The sequence below is a fragment of the Anomaloglossus baeobatrachus genome, chromosome 4 (assembly GCF_048569485.1).
Source record: "Anomaloglossus baeobatrachus isolate aAnoBae1 chromosome 4, aAnoBae1.hap1, whole genome shotgun sequence".
Lineage (NCBI taxonomy): Eukaryota > Metazoa > Chordata > Amphibia > Anura > Aromobatidae > Anomaloglossus > Anomaloglossus baeobatrachus.
Window position 1 is genome coordinate 694,048,341 of NC_134356.1, and position 16,687 is coordinate 694,065,027.

Genomic DNA, 16,687 nt, shown 5'->3' on the forward strand with positions numbered 1-16,687 from the left:
TAGTGTGTAAAGCATTTTTGATACAATTAATGAGCGCAAAAGCGTCGTAATCGTATCATCGGTGTAGCGTCGGTCATTTCCATTATTTGGAAATGACCGATGTTACGATGTTGTTCATCGTTCCTGCGGCAGTACACATCGCTGTGTGTAAAGTCGCAGGAGCGAGGAACATCTCCTACCTGCGTCACCGCGGCTCCCGTCGGCTATGCGGAAGGAAGGAGGTGGGCGGGATGTTTATATCCCGCTTATCTCCGCCCCTCTGCTCCTATTGGCCGCCTGCCATGTGACATCGCAGTGACGCCGCACGACCCACCCTCTTAATAAGGAGGCGGTTCGCCGACCAGAGCAACGTCGCAGGGCAGGTGAGTGCATGTGAACCAGCCGTAGCGATAATATTCGCTACGGCAGCTATCACATTGATATCGCAGCTGCAACAGGGGTGGGGACTATCGCGCGCGGCATCTCAGCAGTCGCAGCGTGCAAAGTACCCCTATGAGGAGAGGAAGGGGACAGTCACAACAGACAGAAGAGGTGGATACTCTGTTGTGCTTTGCAAAAGACGCTGGAAGGGGCTTCAGTCCTCTCCTCTAGTGATGCCGATAACAAACAACACAACAGGGTGGGAGTCGCTCACACAGAACCCAACAATCCTATGATTACTTCTCTGCTCCTTCTTCATGACTGCAGGGAGAAGAGAGGAGATAATCTGTGTGCCATGAATAGAAGCCTTTACACACCTTTCATCTTAATCCGCACAAGATGAGTCAACAACGGGCAAAGAATAACCTTTCCCTCGCACTGTGTAGAAAGAGCAGACAGTGAATGTTGACTAATAGAGTACTGCACTTATTGGCCCCACATTCTCTGTAACATAGGATAAGAAGTGGAGTAGGCAGCTTTTTCTCTGTCTCTTCAATTTGTCTTATAGAGGAGTCATTATCCAGGAAACAATGTTTCCAAACTTTTTTTGTGTTAAATTCATTTTTCCCTCAGTTTTGTATGTTTACTTGTTAGTCTGTAATAATGGTGTAATACTCTGACAACATTGTTCCCAGCAGCAACCCGAGAGTGAGAGATGCATCCAAGTGTCTTCCCCATTTTCTTCTCATTTCACTTTAGTGCTGTTTCCATCATTTTCAGCAATTTTCATGCCCCCCAGATGTCCTGGTACGATTTTTCGGAAAAATGCTCAAGTTTCCCATTGACTTCCATTATACTCGTTACTTGTGATGAGCTTCCAAGCAGTCCAATTTGCTTGATTTAAGTACCAAGTACTGGTGCATTTTAGTGCTCATCATCACTAATTGGAAGCCTTTGCGGATTGAGTCATTGTTTGAACCAATTACATTGATGATGTGTTTCATCTGGCAAGGTACCAACAATGATCTCCATCTTTTTCTCAACAAAATAACACAATCTAAATATACAATAGTCATACAAATTTGATTGCTGTAAAATGGACTTTCTTGATATTTTCATCAAATGGGACATAGCATGGCTGGAGAAGTGAACGGTTTAACTGTCGAGGTCATAGATCAGGCAGAATTATCGAAGGAGATTTTATTCTACACATTTCAGAGTCTATACCGCCTTCCTCAGGACAGATCACAAATATACAACAAACATCTGTAATGATAAGCTATATGTAGAGAAACAAATTGGGTTGGAATTCAAAAAAAGGCAAGCAGGTATCAGCCTGGTCACCTGACTGATCTTCACAAGTTGGGGAGGAGAATAGGTATAGAAATAAAATTAAAAACAGAAATATACAAACATATAACAGCAATTCATCTATAATTTCTATAATAAATTATTCTAGCACATCGTCAATATATTTTATATTTTGGTATTGTAGTTCACTTGGGATAGAAGTTGGAGATCTGGATGTGAATATATGACATACAAGTAAAATATATGAAAAGGGAGGAAGGAAGGAGTGCACCACCACGGCATACACATATATATATATAATGTCTTCAAGGGGTGCTGGAAATGCAACGGAACTTGAATACAATTGTGAAAGGGAAAGAGACATTGCATATAACCGCACAACCCAATAATAATATAGAAAACCTTTATTCAATGCACTTATACATGTTAAAACCAATTAAAATATAAACTCCAACAACCTAGCACCCACAAAATTGCACTACAATCAATGCATATCCATACAATAGGATTATACATTACCCAATTATGGGAGGCATATGTCACCTAGCTGAACAATTCCAGCTACAATCCCCAGTAAGGCATGTCATGACCATAAATACATCCTAATGAGGGACAAATTGTGTCCAAAAATATCAATTGATCACAGAGGACCAAACATACATATACAGGGTACAATTGGATATAATAATCCCAAGATATCCAGAAGGGACATGTAACCCGGCAAGATTATTTAGATGGAAAATCGTATACCAAGAGGAATATTTATCCCAGAGCAGGGAGAGCGGCCAGTGCAGAATAAGCCACCCCTGCAAGGTTGCAGAGTATCCGCTCACCCCACCAGCATAAGTAGTGGTACTATCTCACCAATGGCTCCAAGCAAGTGGGCATCAAGAACCATAAGTCATGGGATAAGTAGGACACAAGCCATAAGCGCAGTTGTGGGTGCTTAGGGACCCCACGCGTATCGCCGTCGCTGCGGCTTCGTCAGGGAAAAGTAAGTCATACTTGTGTCCTACTTATCCCATGGTGAGATAGTACCACTACTTATGCTGGTGGGGTGAGCGGATACTCTGCAACCTTGCAGGGGTGGCTTATTCTGCACTGGCCGCTCTCCCTGCTCTGGGATAAATATTCCTCTTGGTATACAATTTTCCATCTAAATAATCTTGCCTGGTTACATGTCCCTTCTGGATATCTTGGGATTATTATATCCAATTGTACCCTGTATATGTATGTTTGGTCCTCTGTGATCAATTGATATTTTTGGACACAATTTGTCCCTCATTAGGATGTATTTATGGTCATGACATGCCTTACTGGGGATTGTAGCTGGAATTGTTCAGCTAGGTGACATATGCCTCCCATAATTGGGTAATGTATAATCCTATTGTATGGATATGCATTGATTGTAGTGCAATTTTGTGGGTGCTAGGTTGTTGGAGTTTATATTTTAATTGGTTTTAACATGTATAAGTGCATTGAATAAAGGTTTTCTATATTATTATTGGGTTGTGCGGTTATATGCAATGTCTCTTTCCCTTTCACAATTGTATACAAGTAAAATATATTGAAGATGTGCTAGAATAATTTATTATAGAAATTATAGATTATATTTTTGTATATTTTTCTATATTTCTGTTTTTCATTTTATTACTAATCCATTTCTCCTACCCTCATGAAGATCAGTCAGGTGATCAGGCTGATACCTGCACTCTGTTTTATGAAATCCAAACCGTGACCTGGTTATTATGTATTATTGCTGTGAGTAATTATGGAGTTAACCCTTGTTGTCTTTTTTTGCTGCCTTTCTGCTCTTCCTTTTCACTTTAGTCTCTTACTGTTTGTTCCTATAAGTTTGAAGTGTGTCAGTGTTTTGGTTTTCCCCTGTCTGTCTTAATCTGTGTTGCCATCACACTCCTGTCCTTTCTTTCACTCAGGATGGGTAACAGATTTGAACTGATCAGGAGAATATACAGGCATGGGACTCAAGCATCCTGAAGGTGAAGTTAAGGATAGCCTAGGATGCCCTGGTGTGAGGGATAGCATAGAAGCCCTCTGTCCCTTGCTATCCTGCAGACAAATTGTGTAATTTCTTTAAATATTTGTCAAAAAAACTGAAAATTTATACTATTAATATAATTTATATTTTCTAAAAAAAAAAAAACAGATTCTGTTGTTCCAAGAAGTCTCTGATGACTTTAAGATGTATTAATATACTGTATTTCTAATATATTTCCCCGCAAAGCAGGGCACTAGAGACTCGTAAGATATAAGCAGAGTAAGCTCCCGGGAGTTCTGTCACCTGCCACCAAGTCTTGATTTTATACATAAATATCCTCAGACGAGTCCTCACGTTTCTGTGTCTGGTGCCCATGGAAGCTGAGTACCCTGCTACCTGACATTATCATCCATCATCACAGAGCAACTACAAATAATGTGAAAATGGAAGTCAAGAAGAAAGAAATATCTAATGTGAGTAACAAATGTGTAACAAGACCCAGGAAAGACTTAAAGATTCTATATGAAGAAATGGATACATAGCTGTATAGAATAAGGTATATGTGATGATGATATCTGATGTGTTAGTTCATTTAAAGATTTATATATACAATTTATTTATTTAACAAAAGCTTGTCAGTGTAATTATATTATCCCATTTGCTTTACATGATAACTTCTGAGGAGCACTTTTCGATTGAAGAAGATAATATTTATAATGTCCTTATCTTGTAGTACCAGGGCTTGTGATATAACGAGAACTTCACAATTCACAGATTTGTTGCAAACATATTTTAACTAAAAATATTCCCCATACTTAAAAAAAGGATTGTCACTCAAGAACCTTTCTACTATGTCTGCTGTGATCTGCCTTCTTTTTTAAATTCTATGCTGCCACCATAATTGTGGTGGGAAGTGCATGAGCAGTGAGTTTCCGCAGGCCATCAGCAGGTCTTCAATAAAAAGGTATCAGATGCAGCGCATGCACACACTGAGATATTAGCTTAATGACTGCTTTATTAAGCTTAAATTTAAATCTGCGCATGCGCTGCCCACAGGTGCTATTTCATTAAAGGCTTTGCTATCTTTGATACTACAGAGTGTCATCAATAAAATGGCGCCAGATGCAGCACACACGAGATAAAGATTTCAGCTCGATGACCACTTCAGTAACCAGAAATCTAAAAATCTGCGCATGCGCTGCACACAGAGGCTATTTTATTGAAGTCTGTGCACTCTGTGATACTACAGAGTGTCTTCAATAAAATGGTGCCAGATGCAGAACACACGTGAGATAAAGATTTCAGCCCAAGGACCACTTCAGTAAGGTGAAATCTAAATCTGAGCATGCACTGCACACAGAGGCTATTTTATTGAAGACCATGCGTAGTATAATCCTACAAACTTTCTACAATAAAATGGCACCAAATACATCGCATCTCCAGATCGCTTCAGTATAATGACGAGGTTATTGAGCGGAAACGTTGGTTTGTGCATGCACCGCATCTGGCAAGATTTTTTTGAAAACCTACAGACCGCTATCGCAATCACATTGTGACATGCTGCCCTCCTCTACTACGATGGCAGTGTGGAATTTTAAAAAGGATAATGGTCACTGAATATTCTGTAGAAATAACAGAGGAGGCAGGCGGATGGGGGGAAGAAGAAGAAGAAGACCCTACCCCCAAGTCCAAGCCCTATACACACATGACATTATCATGAAAATTTTAGAGGAAGATTTATTCAGAAACCACAGATTGTATTTCTTCAGTAAAGGTATCATTATATTCTGCATCAACATGTATTTATAGTGCTAATCCTAATGACAAGTTCTCTAGGAGGCTGAATAGTGATTTCTGTAAACATGATTCAATGAACAAACCAAGAACAGAAATGTATTCAGCAAATCTGAGGAAGGACTACAATCGAGGGAGCTTTGAATCAGACACAACGCCCCTTCATATATAGATTCTAAAAGTCTTTAATACAAAAGACAATTTCTCAGGACATAGTGATGTTAAGTGTCACCATATTACATGAGTATAGAGTCTGTTTGGATGCAGATTTGTTGTAGAAGGTTCTATGATTTTCCTGTACACAATGCAAAAACAACCTAATTCACAATTATTAGGGGTACTTTGCACGCTGCGACATTGCACCTGCGATATCGGCGGGGTCAAATCGAAAGTGACGCACATCCGTCGCCCGTAGCGATGTTGCAGCGTGTAAAGCCTAGATGCACCGATAAACGATCGCAAAAGCGTCGTAAATCGGTGATCTGTGTAGCATCGGTCATTTTCATAATGTCTGACCGATAGGAGATACGCTATTGTTCCTCGTTCCTGCGGCAGCAAACATCGCTGTGTGTGAAGCCGCAGAAGTGAGGAACATCTCCTTACCGGCCTCCACCGGCTATGCGGAAGGAAAGAGGTGGGCGGGATGTTTACGTCCCGCTCATCTCCGCCCCTGCACTTCTATTGGCCGCCTGCCGTGTGACATCGCTGTGATGCCGCACGACCCGCCCCCTTAGGAAGGAGGCGGGTTGCCGGCCAGAGCGACGTCGCAGGGCAGGTAAGTGAATCTGCCGTAGTGATAATGTTTGCTACGGCAGCTATCACAAGATGTCGCATGTGCGACGGGGGTGGGTACTATCACGCTCAGCATCACTAGCATCGGCTACCGATGTCGCAGTGTGCAAAGTACCCCTTAGCATCATTTTAATTTATAGAAATTCCTGAATTAAATCTATTCCACATGAACAACCTTGCTATACTTAGTTTAATTAAGGTTTCACTTATCAGTACTAAGTTTTTGTATTACTTTTTGATAATGGAACAATGTTAGCTGCCAATACACAATACACTGTTCATATTGTACTAATGTTTCCATAGATCAATTATTGAGACAAGTCCTAGTATCACTTATAAGACATTTCTTTTTGGTTTTATTGCCTACTATAATTCCTTCTTTGGTCTAAAAACAGGAGAACAACAAGACGTTGGCTGCAGAATTCTTACTCTTAGGATTTCAAGTCAGTTATAGTAAAAGGCTTTTCCTCTTCTGTTTGTTCCTGGTGGTTTATTGTGTGATAATCTGTGGGAACCTCCTGATCTTCTCCCTGGTGTCCACCAGTAAGAACCTCCACACTCCGATGTACTTCTTCATCTCACAACTGTCCATCAGTGACATTTTGTTATCAACAGATATTGTCCCCAATCTGCTCCACGTTCTGCTGAATAATGGGGGTTCCATTACTTTTATTGACTGTATCACTCAATGTTATTTTTTTGGTGTCTTTGAAACATTTGAATGCCTCCTTCTCGCGGTGATGTCGTATGACCGATATGTGGCCATCTGTAATCCCCTCCGTTACACATCTATCATGACCAGTAGATATTGTGTGATACTAACCATCTTTTGTTTTTTGTTTGGATTTTCTCTTATTTTGATTTACACAGTAACAATAGCAAATCTAAACTTCTGTGGACCAACCATCATTGACCATTTATTTTGCGATTTTGTCCCATTGATTGACCTTGCCTGTTCTGACACCTTTATTATACACTTGGAGATTTATTTATTAGGTACTCCGGCTGTCTTTATTCCAGCCACAATCATTGTAACTTCTTATATCTATATAGTGTTAGAAGTCCTAAGGTTCTCATCCAGCACTGGTAGACAGAAAGCCTTCTCCACCTGCAGCTCCCACCTCACTGTGGTCTCCATATTCTATGGGACTCTGTTTAGCATTTATGTTGTCCCAACAAAAGGTCTCACACTCACCATAGGTAAAATCCTATCTCTGCTATATATTGTGTTTACCCCTTTGATCAATCCCATTATATACAGTCTGAGAAATGAGGACATTAAAAAAGCTGTAGAAGAAATAGTTCATAAGCTTGTCATCTGAAAAATCAGTCACAATTTGCTATACGGATAATTCCTTTTAGAGTAATTAATGCACAGTGCCTATATGAATCTATTTAATTGATTTTGGTAAAAATTGTGAGGTTCAACCAATCCCTTCAAGACCATGATGTCCTAACCTCCTGCAAAGGTCAGTTCTGTTTCATCAGTCCACACAACAGGATCCCAAAACTTCTGTGGCTTATCTATGTGACTTTTCTTGTGCTCTTGGGTAAGTAGGTGTGACATATTGGAGTCTTCAGACTCGGACGTCATTGAAGCCTTCAGCCTTTAGTATGCAATTTACAGTGTAAACTAGAACTTTAGTTCCTGCTGCCACCAAGTCTTCAATTTTGCTGTCATTTAATGGTTTTGGCCACCTGCCTCCCCAGGAATCTGGTAACAGCTTTCTTGTGTCGTGTTCCTATGTGACTTCTGTTTCCACCTGTATCTGATGGAACAGTCAATGCCTTTGTACCTTCATGTCTCCTTTTCCTTGTTTGTGTTAGGCAATGTTCTCATCTCATTTCTTGGACTGTTCTTTTGGCTTAGACATTAGGGATGATCGAATACCTCAAATATTCAGCTTCGCGAATATTCAATGAATATCTTGCCGTTATGTGAATATTCGATGAGCAATATAAGTCTATGGGAAGCCCGAATAGTTCCGAATAGTTGTTATTCGGGTTTCCAATAGACTTACATTGCGCATCGAATATTTGCGAATATTCAAATAGCGGCGACCTATTCAGAAAATATTCGCGACGCCGAAAATTTGAGGTATTCGATCATCCCTATTAGACATATTTCTTACAGAAAATCAAATGTCACAGTCAGCAACACCCTAGCTAATGTTTGATGTCAATCTCAAAAATGTAACTAAGTAAATCTTTATTACGTTTGCTTACGGCAAATTTGTGCTCTTATGTGGAATTCCATACCAAATGTCCAATGTTTCAGAGAACAGTTATCAGCAAAGGGGATATTTTGTAGTATAATAATTGGAGATGTGCAGATCGATCCCCAGTGAATTGAAATCGATTCTTTTTTTGGGGAAATTTGTGTTTTCACACAAATTCAAATACTTTTGAGATTTACTTTGTAAAAAAAACAACACCATTTTCCACACAGCGGAAGCATCAGAGAATGAAGGAATGTGGTTTTTGCATTGCATTGTATACATTATGCCCTGCGGTTATAACATCCAGTGAATTCTCACAACTTGAACAGTGGTAGTCCATACCAGGCTCATCAAAAATCCACCGTGTTTTTTTTTTATTCCTGGACATTTTTATTACCAGAAGGTCTAAGTATTTTCATGACTCTATGGCCATGTGCCCACGGGAACTTGCTTCTGCGGATTTTTCCGCGGAAAACCTGCGGCTTTATCTAGATTTTCCAGATAAATCCGCAGGTTTTAGCATGTACAGACACTTCCCATGTTATCCTATGGGACATGTGGAGTGTATGTGTCCACGTTGCAGAATGTGCGACTGCGGAATATGTTGCGGATATACCGCAGCCGCACATAACTGCATGTCAATTATCCCTGCGGATTTACCTGCGGATGGTCCCATACTTACTTGTCTTGATAGCAGACACCCGGTCACTTTCCCTCGGTGCACAGGAGGCTGGAGCGCGGTGGATCCATGAGCAGGAAGGAAGAGGTGGGTGGGGCCTGCACAAACTCCGGTCACGTGACAGCCAGAGCTAGTTCAGGCCCGCCCACCTTCTCCTGCACAGTGTAGAGACGCTGACAGATGGCGGAGAGAAGTGCTGTGTGATGGAGGTAAGTATGAACTCCCCCGATCACTGCAGCACTTGTTCTGCATTGAGGATGCAGTGCCGAAGCCATGGTACTGTATCTTCAATGCAGCATGCCCGCAGGACATCTGCAGGACATTCCACAAATAAACCGCAGCATTGAAACAGACAAAGTTCTGTTGCAGTTTTCTGGGACCTCCTGTGGAATGTCCTACAGATATAACCACAGGACACTTTCCCCCGTGGGAACATAGCCTTAAGCGGGCTTTACACTCTACAACATCTCTAGCATTTGCTAGCGATGTCGAGCACGAAAGCACCCGCCCCTGTCGTGCATGCGATATCGTGTGATCGCTGCCGTAGCGAACATTATCGCTACGGCAGGGTCACACGCACATACATGGTCGGTGACGTCGCTGTGACCACCGAACAATCCCTCCCTCAAAGGGGAGGTGCATTCGGCGTCACCGCGACGTCACTAAGCGGCTGGCCAATAGAAGCATAGGGGCGGCGATGAGCGGGACATAACATCCCGCCCACATCCTTCCTTCCGCATTGCCGGTGGAGGCAGGTAAGGAGACGTTCGTAGCTCCTGCGGTGTCACACACAGAGATGTGTGCTGCCGCAGTAGCGACGACACCTGTCTGAGTCACAGGCTCAGATTCAGCTCCACTACCATTCCTGGCCACAAGAGGGAGTTTCAAAACAGCACCCCACAGATGACATTCACAATAGGGAGGTTCCTGATGTATCCCTAAATATGGGGAGTTAAATATCCCTTGATCAGGTGCTTTGAATTAGACAACACCATACCACCACAGTGGTGCTTGGAAGGGGTGACAGAGATACATAAAAAAACTGAACCAGACAGTCATCGCAAGCATTGCATGCGCAGGAGAATGGATGCATCACCATGACACCCGCGCATCCACCAGCAGCTCAGGATAGGCTGACTACCCCCGGGGTGTAAAGGTCTGTGGTCTGCATGTGTCTGAATAGATAAAATGTGATGGCACAGAATAAATGTGAATAGATAAGGTGGACCATAACATAAGTGGACATTTTATAAATAATATATTGGCATGTGCATGTCCATATAATACCATGAACAAAACTATAGTGAAATTACAGAGTACATATAAATAAGGTGGAATATATCATTAGCAGACATTTTATAAGTAATTTACAAGCATATGCATATCCATTGTATACCATGTACAAGCACAAGGTGAATCACATATGACATTAAAGAGCGCTGTATAATTTACACTGAGAGTATAGCAACATGTGACATTAAAACTTAACTTTTAATTGGGTTCAAAAATATCAATTACAAAAGTGAAAACCGTGATCCATACACCGATTTAAAACCTGAAAATGATGAGGCCAATCAAGGATTATGGCACCGTCACCTTCATTCAAAAAGGGTGAATATTTAATTCGCCCATACCATATAACACAGGTGAACGGAAGGGTGAGGTGTCCTATATAAGAGTGTCCCCTCCAAAGTTGATAGCTGGGGGAATGATGGATATATATGACCTGCAATAATATAAGTGGTCTATGTCAAACACCCCAGACAAGGTCTATCATAAATGATGATTTTAGGCATATATAGATAAGTACACAGCTTATAGATCACACGCTGTGAATTCACAGACTGAGGGACACCTTAGTAGGCATATATAATAAAATTGCGGTATCCAATAGATGGTAACTCTTGGTAAGTATAGTACATACAGCAACCACTTAGTCGATCAATCAACCAAAATTATGGATAATGCACATGATGTACATGATGACATGTACCAGATTAGCCAAATGGAGAACCAAAACATAAACCAGCGGGAGGGAATGGATAGAGACATAATGGAAAGATCACGCAGGGTTGAGCTCTATATTGAGCCATCACCACTATTCTCAAGTGCCATATGTCTCCCCTGATGAACATATGATGTGAAACGCGTCGGAGGGCACTTAGTCTGGACTTTAGGGCTAGCCACAACAGGGCCAGCTGTGGACTGCCCTTGTCAGGGCGGGAGTTTTATGTGGAAAAAGGGTCAGCTTAATCCCTAACAGGGTCAGTGACCAAGCCACTTCTCCCGTCATACTGACTTATGGATTTCAGCAACACAGGAGAACCTTGACCCCTATCGGGATACAAGATTTGGGTGAGATTATTCCATTTATCTGTCTTTAACATCATTGCATTATCCATAATTTCGGTTGATTGATCGACTAAGTGGTTGCTGTATGTACTATACTTACCAAGAGTTACCATCTATTGGATACCGCAATTTTATTATATATGCCTACTAAGGTGTCCCTCAGTCTGTGAATTCGCAGCGTGTGATCTATAAGCTGTGTAGGTATCTATATATGCCTAAAATCATCATTTATGATAGACCTTGTCTGGGGTGTTTGACATAGACCTCTTATATTATTGCAAGTCATATATATCCATCATTCCCCCAGCTATCAACTTTGGAGGGGACACTCTTATATAGGACACCTCACCCTTCCGTTCACCTGTGTTATATGGTATGGGCGAATTAAATATTCACCCTTTTTGAATGAAGGTGACGGCGCCATAATCCTTGATTGGCCTCATCATTTTCAGGTTTTAAATCGGTGTATGGATCACGGTTTTCACTTTTGTAATTGATATTTTTGAACCCAATTAAAAGTTAAGTTTTAATGTCACATGTTGCTATACTCACAGAAATTATACATGTAAGAGTTCTCTTTTGCTACCTACTAGTGTTGATATCTTTGCTATTTCTATAATTTACACTGACTAAAATAAAAACATTTACATATTATACAGTGTGTGATACCATGACTGCTGTATAGACACTGGAGATCAAAATTAGAGAACAATGTATGATCACTTGCTTTTTTCAGAAATAATGTAATCTACATTGATCAACATCTGAACATCTGAAGGTTTTTTGTAAGGGGTGCCCCATGCCACTAGAACAGGGTAAGGGGTGCACCATGCAATTAGAGCAGGGTAAGGGGTGCACCATGCCACTAGAACAGGGTAAGGGGTGCACCATGCAATTAGAGCAGGGTAAGGGGTGCCCCATGCCACTAGAACAGGGTAAGGGGTGCACCATGCAATTAGAGCAGGGTAAGGGGTGCACCATGCCACTAGAACAGGGTAAGGGGTACACCATGCAACTAGAACAGGGTAAGGGGTGCACCATGCCACTAGAGCAGGGTAAGGGGTGCACCATGCCACTAGAACAGGGTAAGGGGTGCACCATGCCACTAGAACAGGGTAAGGGGTACACCATGCCACTAGAGCAGGGTAAGGGGTGCACCATGCCACTAGAACAGGGTAAGGGGTACACCATGCAACTAGAGCAGGGTAAGGGGTGCACCATGCCACTAGAACAGGGTAAGGGGTACACCATGCCACTAGAACAGGGTAAGGGGTGCACCATGCAACTAGAGCAGGGTAAGGGGTGCACCATGCAACTAGAACAGGGTAAGAGGTGCAGAATGCCACTATAACAGGGTAAGGGGTGCACCATGCCACTAGAACAGGGTAAGGGGTACACCATGCAACTAGAACAGGGTAAGGGGTGCACCATGCAACTACAGCAGGGTAAGAGCTGCACCATGCCGCTAGAACAGGGTAAGGGGTGCACCATGTTACTAGAACAGGGTAAGGGGTGCATCATGCCACTAGAACAGGGTAAGGGGTGCACCATGCCACTAGAACAGGGTAAGAGGTGCATCATGCCACTAGAACAGGGTAAGAGGTGCACCATGTCACTAGAGCAGGGTAAGGGGTGCACCATGCCACTAGAGCAGGGTAAGAGGTGCATCATGCCACTAGAACAGGGTAAGAGGTGCACCATGTTACTATAACAGGGTAAGGGGTGCATCATGCCACTAGAACAGGGTAAGGGGTGCATCATGCCACTAGAACAGGGTAAGGGGTTCATCATGCCACTAGAACAGGGTAAGGGGTGAATCATGCCACTAGAACAGGGTAAGAGGTGCACCATGTTACTAGAACAGGGTAAGGGGTGCATCATGCCACTAGAACAGGGTAAGGGGTGAATCATGCCACTAGAACAGGGTAAGGGGTGCATCATGCCACTAGAACAGGGTAAGGGGTGCATCATGCCACTAGAACAGGGTAAGTGGTGCATCATGCCACTAGAACAGGGTAAGAGGTGCACCATGCCACTGGAACAGGGTAAGGGGTGCACCATGTTACTAGAACAGGGTAAGGGGTGCATCATGCCACTAGAACAGGGTAAGAGGTGCACCATGCCACTAGAACAGGGTAAGAGGTGCACCATGCCACTAGAACAGGGTAAGGGGTACACCATGCCACTAGAAGAGGGTAAGGGGTGCACCATGCCACTAGAGCAGGGTAAGGGACGCACCATGCCACTAGAACAGGGTAAGGGGTACACCATACCACTAGAACAGTGTTTTACAAAAGATCCAAAGTTTATCAACAGAAAACCTTTATTTTGCCCAAAACGGGATGATGATAATTAGAGAACAGCAATGACTGTAGCACAGAGAAAGATTATACGTAAATTTTCTGCAGGTAACAATGGTCACAATCAGTGTGAAGTGTACAAGCCTTTGCTTTGAATGACTTCAGCACATCTGTGGCCACAGGACATCACCAGTCTCTCACACTGTTCTGGTGGGATTTTGGCCCACTTTTCTTCCAGTCTCTTCCACAGGACATCACCAGTCTCTCACACTGTTCTGGTGGGATTTTGGCCCACTTTTCTTCCAGTCTCTTCCACAGGACATCACCAGTCTCTCACACTGTTCTGGTGGGATTTTGGCCCGCTTTTCTTCCAGTCTCTTCCACAGGACATCACCAGTCTCTCACACTGTTCTGGTGGGATTCTGGCCCACTTTTCTTCCAGTCTCTTCCACAGGACATCACTAGTCTCTCACACTGCTCTTGTGGGATTTTGGTCCACTCTTCTTCCAGTCTCTTCCACAGTTCTTTGACTGTTGTGGGTTTCTTGGCCATAACTCTTTCACCAAGGATATTACAGAGGTTTTCTATAGGGTTTGGATCAGGACTCTGGGCTGTGGTCATTTTTATTGCTTCAATGTTTTTTTGTTTCAAGGCACTGCTTTACCCTTTTTGCTGTGTGACAGAGGGCATTGTTCTGCATGAGGATTACTGGCTGATTGCGTAATGAATGCAAATAAAAAGCCACATGTAATTGAAGAAGGTTCTGATCCACACTTGCATTCACTCTGCCATGTAGCTGTATGAGAGGTCCAACTCCTGCTGCAGAAAACATTCCCCAAACCATGGCACTTCCTCCACCACCTTTCCCTGACTTCGCAACACACTTTAGGTTCAGTCTTGCCCCAGTTTGTAGATGAGCATAATGTTCCCCACCAGACCCAAAAAAATGAAGCTTGATCTCCTCCCTAAAATACACTGTGCACACTTTTCCTCTGTCCACACAACCTGCTCCTTTTGATTCTTTCTGCTAACGGGATTTGATCACTGCAGAGAGGGCTTTCAGTCCAAATGTGCTTAAACACCGTGACACTGTATGACAAGACAGATCCTTACCCTGCTCAGTGCTGAACTGGTGAGTAATTCCAGCTGCAGTGTGGAAACGATTACCCATATAGAGTCTCTATTTTATCCTGTCCTCTGTTGCATTTGTCTTTTGAGAATGACCAGTCTTCTTGGGGGACTTGAAAGAGTTTGTGATTTAAAGATGCAAAATTCTCAAAATCCCAGACGTGGAACGACCAAATTCTTTTGTTATTGCTGACAGGGTCTCCACTTTGGCCATCATCTGGACAACCTGCTGCCAGAGGGTTTCAGTCACTTTGGAATGGCACACCATTTTTGCAAAGTCAGTGCAAACTGGAAAGTTAGGCTGCCAGTTACATAGGGTTTGTCAGATAATTAAGGAAATTAGCGCCAGGGCCAGATTAACACCAATAACTTGCAGGTTTCTGAAAGTTTTCTCTAATTTTGATCTCATTTTGATCAGTGTTCTATTTCATTTATCTCATTTATATTTTTATTTTGTGCTTTACAATAAATTTAATTGATGAAATAAGTTTAAAATACTGGTAGTTTACTCATGTTAGGATACAATTACAAAGGACAACACAATGACATTAACGTTTAAGAAATTGTGTTGTTCTCTAATTTTAATATCCAGTGTACAATACATAGGAAACGCACACACACACACACACATATATATATATATATATATATATATATATATATATATATATATATATATATATATATATATATATATATATATATATATATATATATATATATATATATATAATATATATAAAGCTGAGTGTATGTGTGTGTGTGTATGTATGTCGGCTAAAGGAATTCGCACCGTTGCATTTACAGTCATGAAATTTTGCACAGACGCCTCATGGGACTCGGGGAACTTCATAGACTATGCTTAGATGGGAAATTTTAACCCCGCGCTTTACAGTTACTCTCCAAAATCCTGCAGCCATTTATCTGAATGGAGATGGGAGATACGGGCTATTAATAGCAACTGTCAGTGGTTGCTATAGGAACAAAATGAACTGTAAGGGGTACTTTGCACGCTGCGACATCGCATGCTGATGCTGCGATGCCGAGAGTGATAGTACCCGCCCCCGTCGCAGCAGCGATATCCTTGTGATAGCTGCCGTAGCGAACATTATCGCTACGGCAGCTTCACATGGACTCACCTGTCCTGCGACCGTCGCTCTGGCCGGCGACCCGCCTCCTTGTTAAGGGGTCGTGCAGCGTCATAGCGATGTCACATGCCAGGCAGCCAATCGGAGCGGAGGGGCGGAGATGAGTGGGATGTAAACATCCCGCCCATCTCCTTCCTTCCGCATATTCTACGGAAGCCGCAGTGACGCCGGTAGGAGATGTTCCTCGCTCCTGCGGCTTCACACACAGCGAAGTGTGCTGCCGCAGGAGCGAGGAACAACATCGGACTGTCGCGTCAGCGTAATTATGGATTATGCCGACGCTGCACCGATGATACGATTACGATGCTTTTGCGCTCGTTAATCGTATCATCGAGCCTTTACACACTACGATGTCGCATGCGATGCCGGAAGTGCGTCACTTTTAATTTGACCCCACCGACATCGCAGCTGCGATGTCGTAGTGTGCAAAGTACCCCTTAGTGTAAGAAGATTATGTGTGAGGTAATAAGATGTCGGTGGTGAGATGGATAAAGAGAAAGACAGAAAAAGACAGACAGACACAGACAGAGACAGACGAAGAAAGAGACAGAGAGATAGAGACAGAGACAGATGGGCAAAGAGACAGCCTTGGAAAGAGACAGCCT

At 42.6% G+C, this 16,687-nt stretch overlaps 1 protein-coding gene across 1 annotated transcript; it reads left to right on the plus strand.

The window, feature by feature from the left end:
* The first annotated feature begins 4,113 nt into the window (after window positions 1-4,113).
* LOC142302992 (olfactory receptor 1500-like) lies at window positions 4,114-7,578 on the plus strand. Its single transcript, XM_075344093.1, has 2 exons — window positions 4,114-4,143; window positions 6,652-7,578. Exons 1-2 carry the CDS (start codon window positions 4,114-4,116, stop codon window positions 7,576-7,578), a joined length of 957 nt encoding a protein of 318 aa, XP_075200208.1.
* Window positions 7,579-16,687: the final 9,109 nt, after the last annotated feature.

Bases quoted from the DNA above. Each gene is read 5' to 3' on its own strand.
- LOC142302992 (XM_075344093.1), top strand. From the start codon at position 4,114: ATGGAAGTCAAGAAGAAAGAAATATCTAAT. The intron at 4,144-6,651 runs GTGAGTAACAAA...GTCTAAAAACAG, and splicing joins AGAAGAAAGAAATATCTAAT to GAGAACAACAAGACGTTGGC.